Raw genomic sequence first — 19,030 nt, forward strand, 5'->3', positions numbered from 1 at the left:
CGCGAGAGACGTGATGGCGAGAGGCGACGCGGAGCAGAGCGAGAAGAGCGGCTTGGCGTGTCTAGACCGCGACGTAGCCACCGTTTGGCCCAGTTACGCCCTTCTTCCTCTCCTCCTCTCGTTCTTGAAACCCCACTCCAGCATCCACCAAGTTCTCTCCTCGCGTTCACCGTCTCCTTATATCTACCGCCACCACCACCATCATCATCGCCACCACTACCACCTATGACCATCCGCACACCACCATGATCCATCACCGTCGCTAGTCTCTCGTAGTTCACAGAGAGCCACGAGCCACCGAGGTGTGTGTACTCCGGCTCGTATATATCGTCTACAGAGTTTGTTATTTGGGAAGAGCAGGCTCGCGCGCGTGCATGGTCCGCGCGGATCAACGAAACTTTCAGCTTCCAAGTCCGCCTCTCTTTAATCCTTGCGCCCGCCGCGATTACGTCACAGCAGTATCTATAGAATCTTTCCTCGCGACGCCTTCTCATCGTTTTGTATCATGCACTTTATAAACTCAAGTCCCTGTCTTACAATTTCTAAGCGCAATTACGTTCAGAGTCATATAATACCATAGGTATTAATTTAAAATAGAAATGTAAATGAATGATAATTTTATTTCTCTTTAATAAGGCCGTTTTATCAAATCAAACGTCGCACGCAAATCGCCTGTGACGTATTAAATGGTTTTTTCAAAGTGCAAATGATTGTACGTCAAACTCGAAAAGATGGTTTTTTCTTTACTCGATGTTACAAGTATTTGGACAAAATTATTGTCAAGGTCACGGCATTCGTTATCGCGGTTCATATACGTATCTATCTAACTGCGAAACGGCTGCTTTAGGTTCGCTTAAAGCAGATGGCACATTGACCGAAAAGAAGCTTTTCAGCATTTCACTTCAAATATATTCTTTGATTTAAGATAACAATAATCAAGACTGCAATATATTTTTTCGCTTACGTCGTTGATTTTACGACAAATTTTTTTTTCACGCATTATCTTGCGTTAAATTAAAAAAATTCATTAAGCGGACGTTATAATTCTCTCCCGTTTTACTATATTTAAATTTCGCTGAAACATAATTACGTCACGGTGTAATAATAAAGTTCCCTCGAATAAATAATGACGAGAACGGAACAGGAAAACGCTGTTCTTCATTACTCGGCTCCGAAACAGGAAATAGGAGACAATAGTGATGCTTTAAATCACAGAGAAACACATACACACGGGTATATGACAATAAGCTAAAAACATCTTTATAGCCGTCAGGCACCGAAAATAGATGCGACTACCATCGGTTGTCCGTCTTATGGCATAAAATACAGAAATATTGCGCGGGATGCATTCTCAACACACCGGAATCCTCCAAGATGCATGGCTTTAGACTCTCGGTTCTAGCAGCCTAGACTCTCTGCAGGCATGTTGGCATGCGAGATATAAGCTGCCGATTAAAGTGCCTATTCGTTTTCCAGTGTGCAGCACAGCTCACACTACCACACATCAACCTTTGCGCACACTTACAGGCACTCTCGTATTCGAAGAACTTGAATTTTCACACGACGATTGCGATGTTGATATAGATTTTAATGATCATTGAAACGAGACATTCTATGTTAAAAATTTCGAAATTTGTCGCCCTAATTCGAGAATGTTTGTCGTATAGTAAAGTGATGAGAGAGAGAGAGAGAGAGAAAGAGAGAGAGAGAGAGAGAGATTATTATAAATATATAATTAGATGACGTATACATATATTATTCGAAATAACGTCGCTTGTATATTTATAATATCGTCTTTCGTCGTCTCTCGTCTCGGTCTCGTACGCGATATACCCTAATCGTCTCGGGACGGTCCGGGACACGCTGACGAAATAACACGGGATGTCGCGGGATCGGAGACGCGGCAGCAGGTGGTAAAAAGATCGGCGCTTGCCGAGGCAAGCGCTGGACAGGTATTCGCGACGTGCCGTAGGGGAGACGAGTTCTTGTCCGGGCAAGACGGGCACGCGGTTAGTCATCAAGCCTCGGAGATTGTCCCCGCGCTAGCGCGCGCGGCGACTCTCGACCGGTTGATCAAAACCATAAGCTTCCCCCCTTCTGCCCTCCCCTTTCTCCTCTTCCATCACTACCGTGCCCCCCTACCTTTTCTTCCCCCGTCCCCCTCCCCGCCCGCAGCCTTTCTCTAGAAATGTCGAAAAATCTGCCGAAAAAAAGACATCGCGAATGTCATCCGCGACATTGTTCCTCGGATACGCATCTCGGATAATTTTGACTCTCAAAATTCGAGACTGATCGCTAATTCCTTATAGTATATGTCATGCTTTCTGTCTCATGGATGTCGGCGAGATTTTTCTCCGAATGAACAGCTGACATCGATGACGTATAACGCTCGTATAGATTGCGATGAGGTAATAGCGATACGTTACTCATTTTCTCTCTGGTTTTATTTTAAGATGATTGATACGAGAATTGTTGATGGACAAACTAATTTCGAATATTAATTGGAAGTCTAGCATGATAAGTCTTTCGATCGTAAACGTATTTGATTATATCTATTAATTAGATTGAGATGCCGTTCGCGAGAATGATGTTTAATTTGCATCGAAACGAGGTGAATTCATGCGTCATTGATGATATTGCGCGTGACAATTGCGAGTAATATATCTCACGGTTTTTCAAATACTAACTTTCCTCGCGTGGAATATGAAGGCAACCGCACGCGCACGCATAACTCAAGCGTTTTATCGCGGGCTCACCATCTCCCGGGACTGCTGCGCCTTCGGTCATGCTCGTCGAACTGTTTTTACCACGTTACCCATGCTAAGGGATACGGACCCGAGGTGCTAATCCGATGCATCTACACACGCCCAGCTAATAGAACCAGTTTTATGCGTACTGAAAACTGGAATATATTTTCGAAAAACACTTCGCTCTCTATCTCGGCATTTTCTTCTTATCGCATCATCCTTTTCTTCAAGACCACAATACGAGAGCTATGAGAGTATACGATCTGCTAATATATGAGATATTACTATTGTATTATATATTTCATACATGTGTCTATTGGATTGCGCTTTTTTTCTTGTACCGTACCATGTAAGAAGCTCAAGTTATTTTATAATTGCGTAGGGCACAGCATCTGAATATTTGAATCGACACGTGAGAGATTAAACATTCTTATTGAAAATATGACACAGCGTATGCTCTCTCGTTTTAAATAAGATTACAATTGATTTTTCTTATCACGCAACATAGAGAGGCTGAAATCTCGAAATCGCAGCGTTTCTCGAACGATTCCCTTTATCTATCCCGACCGGGCCCTTCCTTCCTCCTTCACGTCCTTCACGGGATCCGCAGGGTCTCCCGTCCCCGTCCTTCTTTCACCCGGTGGCATCGTCCGCGCGTCTAGAGGCTGAAGCGCCTCTCGCTGATGCGGAGCACTGACCCGCAAACTGGTTCCTCCATTACACCAGGCTTTCTTCCCCCTCCCCCTTTTCTCTCACTCCATCTTTTCTTCTTTCTCTCTGTCTCCTGCTTCGTATATGTCCTCCCCGCGTTCCCCCCTTTATTTCTTCTTTCTCTTCCCTTTCGTGAGCGCGCGCACGCGCGCGCGCGTGCATACATGCGTGCGTGCGTGCATCTCTTCCTCTCTCTTTACGTTTCAGCGTGTCCCTTTTACTTAGCTTCTCCGCATCCATATCAGACTCGCACCCCTTCCTCCCTCCCCCTCCTCTCCCCCCCGTATAGAATGATCGGTCTCTAAAAGAGTCGGAGATTCGGCGAGAGAGCGCTAAAAAGTTCTGTATTCTCTGTAATTTTTATAATCGAATCTTTGATCAATCTACTAAACTTGGTTATTTTTATCGGCAGCGTCTTTTCGAATTGCTTGTAAAATTATTTCACACTTTAGTGGTAGTACAACGACAAAGATAAATCGCTAAATCAATTTAGCTGATGGAAATGTTAAGAAATGAGGCTTATTGTCATACACGGACACACACGCATGCACAACTAGATTAATCATCGATTCGAAACATGCTTTCTCTCTCTCTCTCTCTCTCTCTCTCTCTCTCTCTCTCTCTTTCGAATTTCGGAAAGAAATCACTGCTTAAACAATTTTCATCCCCTATAATCTTTTCGCAAAATCGTCGACTCGATTTGGACGTTAATGAAGTTTTAATACCCCGCTAAGCTCGCGTCCCGCTGTCCGTGTTTGTTGCGACGATCGGCGCCGTGCAAAACGTTGAATTAACGCTGAATTAATTCGCACTTTATCGCCTGTCCGAAGACGGCCGACGATCGTTTTATGTATTTCTACGAGTAATCAACAACGTCGACGGGACTAATTTAATTGGCATTGTAGGGATAATTGACGATCGTCGTCGAGATTGTTCGCTGCAACTGCAGCGATATCGTTGCAGGGAAATACGAATCTCGTGTAATTTAATTGGACGTAAAAGAGCGAACAGCGTGTTAGGTTCGTCAAGATGCATGGTGTGCGTAAATAATATGCGATACGGTGATATTTGATTCGCGTCGAAATGCAAATGTAGGAGAAAAGTGGCGTGCAAATTATTGATTTAGACGATTACATCATCGGTGTGCCTATGTTTTATCTAGTCCATCCTATTATCTTCCTCTCTCTTTCTCGTTTTTGATAGCTTTTTATAAACAATGAGAAAACTGCCCCAAAGTGCGGTACTAAAGTAATATGAAAGGATCAAATGCTCAAACAGAGTCACGTTTCGTTTCGCTCGGCTCACGAAATCATTCATTACATACACTGCGAAGCGCTAAATTGAACACGTAGCAAACTAAGCCGCAATGTCCGCAACGGCATATTACAAGGTTGGAAATTATAGCCCTGTGAAATCACAAATTACAAATTGTATGCTAAGGTATCACAATGTTGCGAATTGCTGGATAATAAAGGTATCTCTCAAACCGCAAGAGAGAAGGACGCATTCGACACATTTCATGATTCGTCTCTATCGAGGGATGTGAAAACATTGTGAGAAAACGGTGTTTTACGTTAAATCATCTTTCCAGTTGATAACAACATTCCCCGAATGTAAAAATCTCGGTGTAACTTAAACGATGGATTAAAGCTTTTTTTATTATAACCATGTCATCGTTTCGCGATATTTCCGTTTGCAAATTGCTGACGATTCAATTGTGAAAAAACATAACGAGCAGACATTTAATTCGGAAGAAAAACTTTATTTATTTCGGAAGTAAAAAAAAAAAAAAATCCGCGCGGCACCAAGTAATCTCACACATTGAACGTAATTTCCTGCGTAAGAGATTTATGATAAAGTATGGAAACTTTATTATAAATATGAAAATTTTTGTTAATTCGCGTTACGGGGCAACGCTCTATCGAAGAAAGGATTATCCAAAGGAGGCACTTACCTGTCGCCGAATGGATTTGGAGCAGTAGTCCGATCAGTGACAGCAGGAGGAAGGTTCTATACGGGGATGCCGTGATATCCTGTCGCAAGGCCGTCATCTCAGGCGGCCCGCGCCAGGTGCTCCCCCGACGTGCCGCTATCCCTGCGGTGAATCTCACCTCGGTTTTCTCAACTTCCGCCTTCGTTCCCGCCAGATCTACGACGCGCTGTCCTCGTGCTTCACATTTCATCTGCCTGATTCTGCCGATTCTTGGCCGATCTACGTATCTTCGTTTTCACCGCGCGGAAACTGGGCGCGGAGATGATATCGCGTGGCCGATCACTGTTTTCCCTTTAACGCTCACGGGACTTCATGTCATAGATTTCGTTTTCCATATGTCGCGTGCTTTACGTTCACCTTTTTGGAAAACGGACTCATTTGAACGTCTGAAAATGCAAATTGTCCTTTCGCATCAAGTTCGAGATGATTTCGATAAAAATTGAATCTTGTCTCTCACGCTGTCACCGTAATTTCAAGCACACGTTCGTCTGTGTCATAGAATACCAAAATTATCATCGGAATTTATCCTTCCAAACAGACGCGATAATTAATCCACGAGAATTAAAATATAAATCACGATACGCGTATCATCGTATTGTGATTCGTATTGAACAAACGCAATCTTCCCCTATTTATCTCTCTCCTTCTCTCTTTATGTATGTATATATTTTTCTATGTGCTTAAACATATATAGTTTCAAAGTTAAATGTAATACTGCTTTCTCGACCGATATGTTACAAATTTAAATTGAAAAATTATGCGCTACTATTTCTCCTTTGGCAATATCTTTTTCACGATTGTCTTAACCAGAAAGAATTTCTATTAGTTATTTATTCTATTAGTTACTTTATTACTCTATATGCAAACACTTATATCACGCTTATTATATGTTAAATGTTTTTTTGCTTGTACTGATCGGTATCTGAACTTTTTCTCTATTTTAAATATTACGAGACTCACTGATCTTTCTAATTGTCATCTCGCAAATTCCCCTTATCATTTCAAACTCGCTTTGTTTAATTATACACATGCGAACGACAACGAGTTTTCCTTACGGGCGATTAAAAAAGTATTTTTTTTTTTTTCTTATCTTGACGAACCTTTCTCATTGAATCATGTAGAAAGATGTTTCGGTTCTTGGATTATGATCACTGCGTATCGCGACGTCCACGAGGACACGGGAAAATGGATCGATTCAAACACCTGTGGATGGTTGAAAGTTTCGTGTCGAACGTAAGAGCGGTATATCGTTTGCGTATATGCTATTTTGCCCCGTCGCCTTCCTCGCGAACGCCTCCCTTCCTCGCTTGATTCATCGATCGATGCACGACACTTGAAGCCACCAGTCGCGAATCATCGCGACACGTGGTACGTATACAGGCGTGTATTACGAAATGAAACGCACGTTGCACAAGTGAGTCGCGATACAAGTATTCTCTCTCGGTTGTGTCCTCGATACAATGCACGATCCTAAATACCCTCCGCGTGCCTTCCACGCTCGGCTGCACCACCTTCGCGCGGCCAATCTCGTGGAATCCCCGAGGGGATCCACCACGAACGGTGGTATCTCGCGATTTACCTCAGCGTCGTCTCTCAACGTCGACGGATATATCTTTCTTTCTTTAGAAACTATCCTCGATTTTTGTCGCGGCGTATTCGGTAGATTCACGACGCGATCGTCGATCCTCCACGCGACAAGTCCGCGAGTTCGCTTCGCGACGCGCGACGCGCGGATTCTCGTCGGTGGAAACCAAGCGCGCGCGAGGCCGCTCGGCAGACTGAGAGGAGCAAGCAGTCGACGGCCAGTTGGTAGTCAGGAGCCAGAAGCGAGCCAGCAGCAGCAGCAGCAGCACAAGGCGAAACGTTTCGCCGTATGCCGAGCGAAGCTCTGCAAAAGCAGGCCTGTACACGCGGCCGCGTTGCGTTGTATCGTGTCGTCCCCACTTTCCTTCTTCGAGCGCGCGATTGCGGCGGCGGCGGCGGCGGCGGTAACGACGGCGGTGGCGGTGACGGTGGCGGTGGCGATGGCGGTGGCGGTGGCGGTGACGGTGGTGGTGGCGGTGGCGGTGGCAGTAGCGATGGCGGCGACGGTCACGACGACGAAAGCGACTATCTGTCTGTATGCCTATACGCCTGCCTTCCTGCATGCCTGTACATCTCCTCCTTCTACTGCAACTTCCCTTCTTCTCTTGCTCCTTATCCGTCTCATCTTTTTTTTTTCTTTTTTTCCTCCTTCTTCTCTTTCTTCTTCTTCTTCTTCTTCTTCTTGTCCTCATCCTCATCTTTACTTCTGTCTCGTCCACCATACCCTTTGAATTCCTCCTCTCGCATCCTTGCGTTCCTCGTATGTTCTTCCGTCTTGCCTACGGGTTGCAGGATCCACCTACGCGCCCTCCCTTCGGCTACCTCCCTTCCTTCCTTCCTTTTGTTTTTAACGTGTCCCTCGCGCGGAAGTTTATAGCGGAGAATTTTCCGGTTTCGCCGGCTGCGAGAGTCCAAGAGGACTTGCTCGATCGAGTCGAGACCGCGGAGCTTTTACGCGTATTTTACGCGTTTGCGTATATACGGGGCGATACGTGATGAAATATTGTTGAATTTAGGATGGATCCGTCTTTTTCCCTCGTTCGATCGTATTGGCGCAAAGTATTTCTCTAAACGATTTACTTTCTAAACGCTTTACTTTCACGAGATAGCTCTACAATGTACGATTTTCACCAAATCTCCCCGCGATCCCGTTGTCGTTTATCTCGCGACATTTATTTCAAATAGAAATATATTTTCTCGATTGCATAGGTTTTACGATTACTAAGTTTATCTACGGATAAAATAGTAATTGATAAGTTCTCATCGTAAAAATAATTATATTTTTCAATAGATTTTATGTATTAATTTGATTTTAAAGTTGCACTTTGTACATTATATTTACATGATGACACTTATTCATTTACGATAGCACATTCATAAATGACACGCGACTAAATTAAATTTCATTATCTCAAAAACACAGTAAAAATATAAAACAATCAAATTATACCGTATATAAATGTATGTGTATACGTGAATGACAACAACTGTCAAATAATTTTTTAATCAAAATATTAAATAATCTATTAGAGGATTATATAGGCAAGAACGGTAGTATCAAAAATGCAATACTCGATTAAGGATCTTGAATAGAAGCTTTTTAATGTCGGCAACAATGGCCAAAGCATCTCGTATTAGAAGCGAATAAAAAAAGTACTTGTGAGAAAGACAGATACCATTCAGGTCTTACACATCTCGCCACTGTCCGAAGACACGAAGGGGGTTGACGTTAAAGCAGCGACTTCCGGTTGTTTCGAAACGTTCGGCGCGAGCGGGAATGAGCAAGATGACTGCCGTCGAAATGTCTGTCAGTCGCGGGCGGTGGTAAATCATCTCGAGTGACGCGCGTGAGAGACAAGGAAAATTTCGGCACGTGAAGATAATGCAATATACACACCGTTCCGGCGACAAGGTGCAATGGTGATTGGTGGATGCACCGCTGGTCCACGTCTCTTTTATACCTCGCGACTCGGCGCGGCGCGACCCCCGACAAAGCGGTACCGCCCCCTGGACACGTGACGATGCTGGATCTGCCACCAGGGATACTATGCGCTCCTTGCAGCGCACCCCGTCGCAACTACCCGCTAGACTACCCCACTACGGAAGCCCGCACCCTCCCATCCTTCCTCTCGCGCGGCGATGCACTAATTGATATCATTACGCGACGTCCAAGTACGTGTATAGACTTGGCGTCTATCGCTTGCGCAATATGAATGATGGTGTACCTTATCCCGATAGTGTGCTAACAATCGTCGTACGACTGCCCTTTAGCTACTAGTTTTTCATCTATTTCATCAGGTTTCTCTATATACTCGATTTTGAAACTTGATTAGACGATTTTCAGTCGTTGATCATTCGTAAACTTTCTATCGGTGGCTCGATGAGTAACTCGTATATTTGTCGAAGAGATTAGGTTGAAGCATATCTCAGAATATCTATAATTATATCAGCCGTATTCCCGGACGCTCGTTCAAATCGGAGAGATAAAATACTAGTCCGAATACTTTATACCATGCAGAAATCCATATCGTATATATGTGATAAATATAACTATTCCCGCGAATTTATATATATTTAAATATATAACGTTTTTTTATTTCTTAATAACAAATAATTGTTGAAATTGTAAAAATATTTCACTCTTTGAGCAGTGTACATAACGTCGCGGCATCTTGGTCAAACGCTAATACATATGCGAGATCCACTCGAAACGAGTGAATCTAGTCTGTATATGATCCGACCCAAGCCTTTTGCGTGTAGTCACTGTTCCTTGACAAAGTCTGAGGTAGACGGATAAAATCGTATAGCAGAATAATTAACATGCGATAAGAGAAAAAGAGTGAGAAAGAAAGAGAGAGGGAGACGATTTTGACCGACAACAGTAGCGCGAATTTATCGGTAGGGATCGTCATCGAGGGTAGCTGAAAAAGGTAACGAAATAGCGAAAAGAACGAAGGGGATGCAAGGTGTGAGGCAGAAGGAACGCTAGGCAAGGCGCGATCATGGGAAGGGTGAAGAAAGAGAGATTACCGCCCGAGATAGAGAGGCGGCGAGATTTTCTTTCCTCCGTACTCGCACGATCTCATCTTTGATCGCCTCTTCCGCGGAACTGCAAAAAGCCATCGATCGATCGATCTCGGGAAGCGTCGCACGGAGAACTTACGGGAGGGTTGTCCGACTACTATGCAGTCTAGACTTTCTTCAATAAACGGTCCACCGAACTGAATCGCCCTTCGTTTATCAACGGCTGTCTTTGCGCGAGTCGTCGTAAGAACGACGAAAATTCGATTTGCGTGAAGCTGCGCTCCATCTTTACTCGCCTCAGACGCGCCGTGATCGTAATCTCTCGATACATCTCGATCGTTGCACGAAAGAGAGAAAAGAAGAGAGCCAGATTTTTTTCATTATCAATACAATTTACATATTATGTCTCTCTCTCTTTTTTTTTTTCTGAATTAAATGTAAGAGAAAATCAATGCTGATAAGAATTTCATTATTTTATTAATTAGAAAAAGTATTAACAATAATGAATTATTTATATAATTAATGGTAGCGTATAATTAATAATGATAAAGAGATTTAATAATATATATTACGACACTATTTTTTTATTATATTTTTTCTTAGACTTTTATCTTTTTCATTTTATATTTTTTTTCTCTTTATTATAAGAAACGATGATACACATACACACACAACGAGTCGTATGATCTCTTTTGGACAATAAAACGAACGCATGTCTCGATACATCTCGATCGTTGCACGAAAGAGAGAAAAGAAGAGAGCCAGATTTTTTTCATTATCAACATAATTTACATATTATGTCTTTCTCTCTTTTTTTTTTCTGAATTAAATGTAAGAGAAAATCAATGCTGATAAGAATTTCATTATTTTATTAATTAGAAAAAGTATTAACAATAATGAATTATTTATATAATTAATGGTAGCGTATAATTAATAATGATAAAGAGATTTAATAATATATATTACGACACTATTTTTTAATTATATTTTTTCTTAGACTTTTATCTTTTTCATTTTATATTTTTTTTCTCTTTATTATAAGAAACGATGATACACATACACACACAACGAGTCGTATGATCTCTTTTGGACAATAAAACGAACGCATGTCTTTCTTCTCCTCTCATGATTTTCAATACTACAGAATGTCTTACGTAATGCCACATCTGTTGTATTAGATTTCCGTAACGCGTTCTGGCGATCGCGTTTCTTGCGATTTCCCAGTGACAGACGGGGATCTTGGAGACGAAATGACGTTACGCGATTCTCCATTCATACTCGGCGGGAAGTCACGAGTCATCGGCGATGGGCCGACTTGATATAGTCTAAGTCGCGCGGTCTACCAATCTGTAAGAAAGCGCAAAAACTCGCCGGAACAGGAATGGGACAAAATAAATCGCGGATGTCACCGATTTGATCGATTTAACACACGGTTGAGAGACAAGAGAGCGCGCAAACCGGAAGAATTGAGGTTGTTTCACAACTGAATCTCGAGAGCCGCGATGATCTCGGAGCAATTACAACAATGATTTGTCATTGAAAAATAAAAAAACGCTATATATTTAAATATATATAAAGTCGCGTGAACTGTTATATTTATCACATACATGTGATATGGATTTCTGCATAAAGTATTCAGACTAGTATTTTATTTCTCCGATTTGAATGAGCGAACGATTTCCACGAATACAACGGATATAATTCCAGAAATATTCTGAGATATGCTTCAACCTAGTCTCTTCGACAAATATACGAGTTACTCATCAAACCACTGACAGAAACTTTGCGAATGATTAACGACTGAGAATCGGCTAATCAAGCTTCAAAATCGAGCAAATAGAGAAACCTGATAAAATAGTGAAAAAATTAATAGCTAAAGGGCAATCGGTTGTTACTATCGGGATAAAATACATCGTTGTTCTTACAACGTTTCCCTCTTCATTTCTTTTTCTATATCGAGACTAGATATCACCAATTTTAAATATCGATAACGTGCATGAAACGCCGCGTGAACAAATTGATCCGATCCTTCACCGAAAACGTCATTGGTTTCTATATGGAACGTGATCAATCGCCATCCAGGTGCATTCGGCTCGTCGCTGATAGATAAGCGACTATGGATGTTTCGTGCGTATACATATGTACGCGTTAGTACCCTCCGCATGTTGAATTGGCGGCGCATAATCGGCGAAACTGCCGTCAGGGCCCGTCAGTAACCCGAGGCGAACATTATGCTACCGTACTGCCAATAAGTGTTGCGTAATTACGTGCTCCCCGGAGGGTTTGCGGCGGTTGCATGGAATCGTGACGGTGCTACGGAACGTCCTGTCACTTAAGAGTGTGGATAGGATGCATCTAAGATACCATGCGCGTTAGAGAGTAACATCGAGCTGCTCGATCGAAAGTTGAATTTTTTGAACATCTGTAGAATCTTTATGCAGCGTAATGGACGTTTCGTGCAAACCCGTTCTTGAAATTTGTTTTTATTAAAATTAAAATTAAAATTTATTTTATTTATTTATAGAAAGCTTAGATATTTTAGATAAAACGCCGGACTTTGCAAAGATTCGACGAATCTTTTATTAAGAAATTTTCTTTTTACAAAAAATCTCTCCAACATGTATAAAACTTAAATGATATAATTAAAATATCAGCGGCGATGTTTCTCTGTGCATTCGAGAAAGCTTCAAATATGCGCCGAGATCTCTTCTCGCGGATGCTACATAGTCGATGCTGGCAAACGACTGGCCGATACCGGTCAACGAACATTGTTGGAGAATTTAATTTCGCAACTCCTATTCTCTCGTGCTGGTAGGATACGGAGATTTCTCGAAGAAACAATGTCTCGCAGCTTCTGTTCCCATTCTCGATGGTATATCCGCGTCAGCCTCCTCTCTCGCTGCGCGCGTCTCCGCATCGGTAATGTCTAAAGATTTACGCTGCACACGTGCGCGCCGATGTTTTTCTCGTGCACACACGTCTCCACGCGCGTAACAAGACAACAGAATATGCAAGACTTTTTGCAAGACTACGAAAACTACACGCGCGCGCGTTCCCTTTAACATCATTATGCCGTCCGCAACAATGCGGTGACTGATATATTAGAAATATAGTATTGTTTATACGTTATACGATGTCGCATCCAACTATCGTGACGGGACTTGCACATTCTAGCGGAATATTTCGCTCGCTCGAGAGCAGACACGTAGGCACGATAGACGTAGTAGGCATGTGTAAGATACGAATCGCAAAGCGCTTGCTTGTAGAAATAAATTGCTCGCTTTGCAGATGTGTAATGCAGATTGTAGGCACACCGGGAAATAAGAGAAAACAGCCATTCCGTTTTGATGGCACGTTGACAGATAACGAGAGACTTGCCTATTTAGATCGCGCCGTTGCTTCGAGAGATCTCTCAACGACTCGTATCTTTTCCGTCCGAGTAAACATACCTTTCTCGTATCCTTGCTTACCCCGATCTATTTACATTAAAAATATATCTTTATCTATAAATAATAAATATAAGCTAAGAGATAAGAGTAATAAGTTTGCAAGAAATATAGAGAGAAATAACATTTGTGTGTTATAGTCTGTCTATTAGATTGACGTCAGAGAATCAAATTGCAATCACGAACACGAGTCCGTGCTATCGGTAGAAATGGAAGGATACGTTAGTGTTGAACTAACGTCGAATCCAATACGCAAAACTTGGAAGGTTTACATGCATAATGCATACCGCAACATTGCAGAGAAGCGGACAGGCAAAGTAATGGCAATAACAGCTTCCAACGATGTCCTTTTGTTATTTTTATCCCTCCCCTTGCTCTTCCTCCCGCGCCGCTATTTATTACAACACACGAATCACTTGAGGAGGTTCTCTTGAACAGATACAGGTACAGATTCTCTCTCTTTCTCTCTCTCTCTCTCTCTCTCTCTCTCTCTCGATGGTAACCGTTTATTATGCGTCTTCGCACCAAGTCGCGTGCAAGCGCACGAAGAAAGAATCTGTGTGAGATCTTGAGTTCGGCCACAAGGATCAAAACAAAGTTGTGGAAGAAAGAACGCAACCGGACAACACGATCACGACGTTTTAGTAAAAATCGTAATAGCCGTATATTTTTTATCGTACATCTATAGAAAGAAATTTTGAATATACGCGTATCCCTGTGTTCGAAATCCACGTTCCCGAAAAGCTTATACATAAATCTAGGCCGAGATAGATCGAGATCGCGTACGAGACAATCAAAACCGCAGAAACGTACCGCTGAGACGAAACCGCAAACAACCTATCGTAATTTTGTAGAAGCACATGTCGGCGAAAGAACGTATCAATAGTTTGTCTTCACCTTCGACTATGTATTTCAGAGAGAGAAAGAGATGGTGCCTGTAAATTTCTAGCAAATATAATTTATTCCGTTCATCCTTTTCTTTTCTCGCGGTTCATCCGCTGACTGTGGTCAGCGAGCGGGACGAGACTGAATATATCGTCGTTTTGCCACGTCTGCCGGCAGTCTAGACTTGTCGGAGTCCTCGAGTCCGACCGTCCGACGTCACCGAATGAACGGACTTTTAGGGCGGTGCGGAACATCCGCGAAACGTCGTGTTTTGTTGCTGGCAAGCAGGTAGACGGATTCTCTCGGAGCAGATCGCGTTCCGATTCTGACCGACAGTCGGCTGCGTTAACGCTCTCCATGAGAAACTTGCATTATGCATTCGCAAAAGTTTCCATTTTTTTGGTCGGAGATATTCGCGTTATAATCTACCTTATCTCTCTAGGCGGCATTATTTTATATTAAGAGATTCTTATATACTTGGCGCGCTTGACTGCTTCTCACGCTTTCTTCCTTCGAGCAACTTTATCGTCGATAATTCGCTTCTGACGCGAGGAGCGGATAAAAGAGTGAGAAGTATGAGAGAAGAGAGAACACATATTAAGGAAAGACGTTAATAAGGTATCTCGCAACGACGGCGCACATGCAGTGCCTTCCAGCTGCATCCGCGACACACCTGCCTCTCCTTCATTCTACGCTACGCCTTGGACAGACTTTCCAAGAAACGCAACCACGCGTCGTTTTTCATCAATTGTTCTTGCTGGCACATTCATGCGTCCTTTAGTCCCTTCTTCCTCTCTGACTCTTACTGCTTTATCTCCATCTCTTCCTTTTCTCCATTTTCTTTTAAGAGCAATTTAGTAATCGATCCTTTAATATCGCGTAAAAACCTTACATTTTGTATTCTACATATAAAAGAATTACGGTTTTTCCCCATTCTTTTCTTCTTGTCTAAAAAAAAAAGGCTTTCCATACATTATTTGTCTTTATAATATCTCGATCATTTATTCTCTGCAAATCGTAGACTACTGTTGGATATTGTTTTACTTTAGCGTAGCGCTTTGGTCAGATATTACTCGCCGTTGACAATAGCACTGGCATAAGCTATGAGTTCTTGGCCGAAGAGGGCGAGAGACGAACGGGCCCTCTCGGCTCGGAGATCCTGAATGGTAATGATTATAGCAAATTGCTCTTGCTTGGCTTGGGGGTGCCTAATAGCCACTCAGTGGGGCTGTTGAAACCGCGCGCCCCTTCGTTCAACCTTTGATCCCCCCGCCCGAGTCAACCCTTCAAAACTTGATTGTTTCTACCCTGCTCCATTCAGTACGGATGGACCCCTGGAAGTTCGTTCTCCGTGGATGTTCTCGATATGTCTTATCGACGTGCACATTTTTCTTGTAATAATGCAATCCGGCATAAGTCTTACGGAATTATTCTTCATAATATTCCATTTTTTATTTTATATTTAGATAGCGTGTACAATTTATGCGTAAAATATTCTCCTTATTCTTCCAACTCTTTCTTTTCGCGAACACGGAAATTTCTATCTCATAGTTGATTAGCCCCTAGCCAGCATTCAAACTCGCGTGCAATCGTCGAGAAACTCTAGATATTTAGTCTTTGAAAAAAAAAAAATAGCAAAGAGCAAGAGAGAGAGAGAGAGAGAGAGAGAGGGAGAGAAAAAGAGAGAGGCAGGTTCGATACGGAGAGAGGCACGGTCGTGTTTTAACGGACATTGAAATATTAAACGTCGAGATGCCGTCGGCGGAGAGAGCCGTCAAGGAATCGGTAACGTTACACTTACGCGCACGCTCGTGCACGTGCCTGCTCACGTGCACGAATGCATGCGTGCGTGCGTGCGTGCGTGCGTGCGTGCGTCAGGTCATTCCAGGACGAGATGCGCAAGTTGGCAGAAAGTATTTTCAAGGTACAGGGCAGTTGTGTGTGCGGGCAGCTCGAATGACTGACATATACTGAGAGAGCGGGACGGCCTCCTCGCGTCGATGGTGAAGATGGAAGGGCGGAAGGAAGAACGATGAGAAAAGGCGCGGCAAATGAAGTTAGCGAGTGCACGAATAGAAGAAGAGAGCGAACGGCAGTGCTACAGAAGCACGCAAAACTAGGAGGACAACGTGCCAATGCGACGGCTCAAGGATAAAAGGATGCGGAGACGCGGGAATAAGAGACACAAGACCGCGACGCGTTGTCTTTCATCAGAGAATGCAAGAAAAGAGGAAAAGAGAGACAGAGAGAGAGAGAGAGAGAGAGAGGAGAAAAAGAGAGAGGAGCACGCAGGGGAGAACTCGCCTGCAGGGACCACGGTCGTTGCTGCCCACGCCATGGACCATCTATCCACGTCCACTGTGACCACCTGCGCAATCTGACAGCCTAGCTCTAACGATGCGCGTATACTCTTCCACGGTATTCTGCAAGAGACAGACGTGTCCACTCGAGATGTGTTCGTTCACCGATATAGGCGCGTCGATGTTAGTCTATAACGAAGGAAAATACAATTCTGCACATTGAAAAATATATATCGAATGTGTGTAATATTGCCATCTTAATGTTTTATATCAAGAGAGAGACACGAAGTTTTAAATGTTGTTTTCAACATTACAGAATATCGCATTCTCTTTCTCTAATGTAGTCTCTTTAAAAATGTTGGCAACCGTGAATTTTTCCATTATCTCTCTCCCGTTATCGATTCTTTTTTTTTTAATATAATAATATTATATACAATAATATATATTATATTATATATAATAATATATAATTTTATATAATATTACAATAAATATATTATCGATTAGTTTCTCTTTGTATATTTCTTACGACAGCGCGTATTTTTTAAACACGTTCTCTCGCAACTTGCACTTATGTTAGTATCGCGAGCGCCTCCAGTCATTTCCAGAGATCTCGTTATTCTGCACAGCTTTACGTAAATACCGACGCCCTGTGGTTATTGAGCTGAGATCATATCTCTCTCTCTCTCTCTGCTACAGGCAGTACTCATTATAATGTAAACTTGCATTCTTACATGGCAGACACTTTGCAGACTGCTAGCTATTCGGAATTTCTTAAAGTTCAGTAGCACGTATCAAGTCCCTTGCTTCATAGATAAGGATCAATATTTCGAGAATATAAACGATTTAATTAAAAGGAGCCCTACTCTATTAATTTGCAAATAGTGCAAAGTGTAAATTGACGATTATTCGTGAAACTCAACCGACTGACCATACGCATATAAGTGACGTAAAGCAAAATCTCCTTTATGGAATTACGATCGTCCATGGTGCAAGAACCTTGTATGGAGGATGCGTTCTCCAATCTCCTCGCGTAGCGCCGTTAAAAAACTGAAAAGCACTCGCTAAGGCCCGCGGGACACAATGGACCTCTTCTCTCTCTTTCTCCTTCTCTCGACCAGCGGTCGAAGGTTTTCAGCACCCTAGTGGTCAATTTCCCACTCAGACGGAATCATTAGTCTACAGCTATGGCTCAGGGTGCTCTCGCACTCCCTGACGGGAGAAGTACACTCGATGAGCGAAACCAAGCGTACTAAAACCAAACTCGCGATCGTTGCATAAGAATTAATTATTAATATTATGATAATATTAATCAAAAGTACTTGAAAAGAGAAAAAGATACAGATTGATAAAGAAAATTTTTCTGTGAATAGATTTTGATATAAAATGTAAAATAAATATATATTCTTCTCTCTAGCTTTTTTTAAAAAAACTCAAATATTATATATGCCGTGACATATATTTTTTAGAAATCCTCGCGGTTCTAGCGTTAAGATAAAATTGAACGAAAATATAAATTGATCAATATAAATTTTATTGAAATTAAACGTATTCGGTACAGAGATTCCTTTAAAAAATTATTTATTTCGAGTTTTCGCGATCGCCAGCTTTTATAACCGATCCACGATTTACGCTTGACTCTTTCGATAGGGATATATAACGTATAATAAGCGCACACGTGTACGTTTGACGTGATGAATGCAGGTTGGCAGGATGTCTCTTCGGTCGCGTGAGGCTCGCGTGGCGACAGCTTAAAAAATCTGACCAAAACGAGACAGAACGACGGGAAGAGGGTGATAAAGAGAGGAAAAGAGCAGCGGTATAAAGAATGACGATGACGGGGCGAGGAAAAAAAAAAGATTGTACCGAGAGCCAACCACGTCCGCCGGGTAATTACGATTACTATCTATGAGTAGCCAGTGAGACTGTCCAAGTAGCGTGAGAAGAACAACCGTTGAAGTTCTCCATGCGAACTGGTTTCACGCCTCCTGGTTCCGTTTACAAGTGCACGTAGCCGATCGCGTAGACATTGCAGATACCTGGGAGAGGAAGTAGGCGTATATTCTCTCTCTCTTTCTTTCTCTCGTTCTCTTTCTCTTATTTTTAAATACAACCAATATTTTATATTTAAAGGTAGTCTATAATATTAACAACTGCATCGACGCTAAAATGTACTTATATAAAGAGAAAGATGAAATTTATAAAATGTAACATATAAAATGAATATATATATATATATATTATATCTTTAATTCTCCAGCTCCAACTCGAGATTTACCCGCGAGAGAGAGTTATCTTCTTCTCGCTAATCCATACATATATCTATTCGGATATTCGGAT

General features: G+C 42.3%; 2 protein-coding genes across 3 annotated transcripts in view; one reads left to right on the plus strand and one right to left on the minus strand.

Annotated features, from left to right (window-relative positions):
• Positions 1 to 5,823, minus strand: part of LOC115244184 — a 30,825-nt gene extending 25,002 nt beyond the window's left edge. The window contains 1 exon segment of the mRNA XM_029821634.1: positions 5,413 to 5,823. Within this exon segment, the coding sequence (XP_029677494.1) occupies positions 5,413 to 5,641 (229 nt within the window). The 5' untranslated portion in view covers positions 5,642 to 5,823.
• LOC115244177 (dnaJ homolog subfamily C member 13) overlaps positions 1 to 19,030 on the plus strand; it is a 73,526-nt gene that overhangs the window by 20,623 nt on the left and 33,873 nt on the right. The window lies entirely within an intron of this gene.

The sequence above is a fragment of the Formica exsecta genome, unplaced genomic scaffold (assembly GCF_003651465.1).
Source record: "Formica exsecta isolate Colony F162 unplaced genomic scaffold, ASM365146v1 scaffold80, whole genome shotgun sequence".
In the NCBI taxonomy this organism is placed as follows: domain Eukaryota; kingdom Metazoa; phylum Arthropoda; class Insecta; order Hymenoptera; family Formicidae; genus Formica; species Formica exsecta.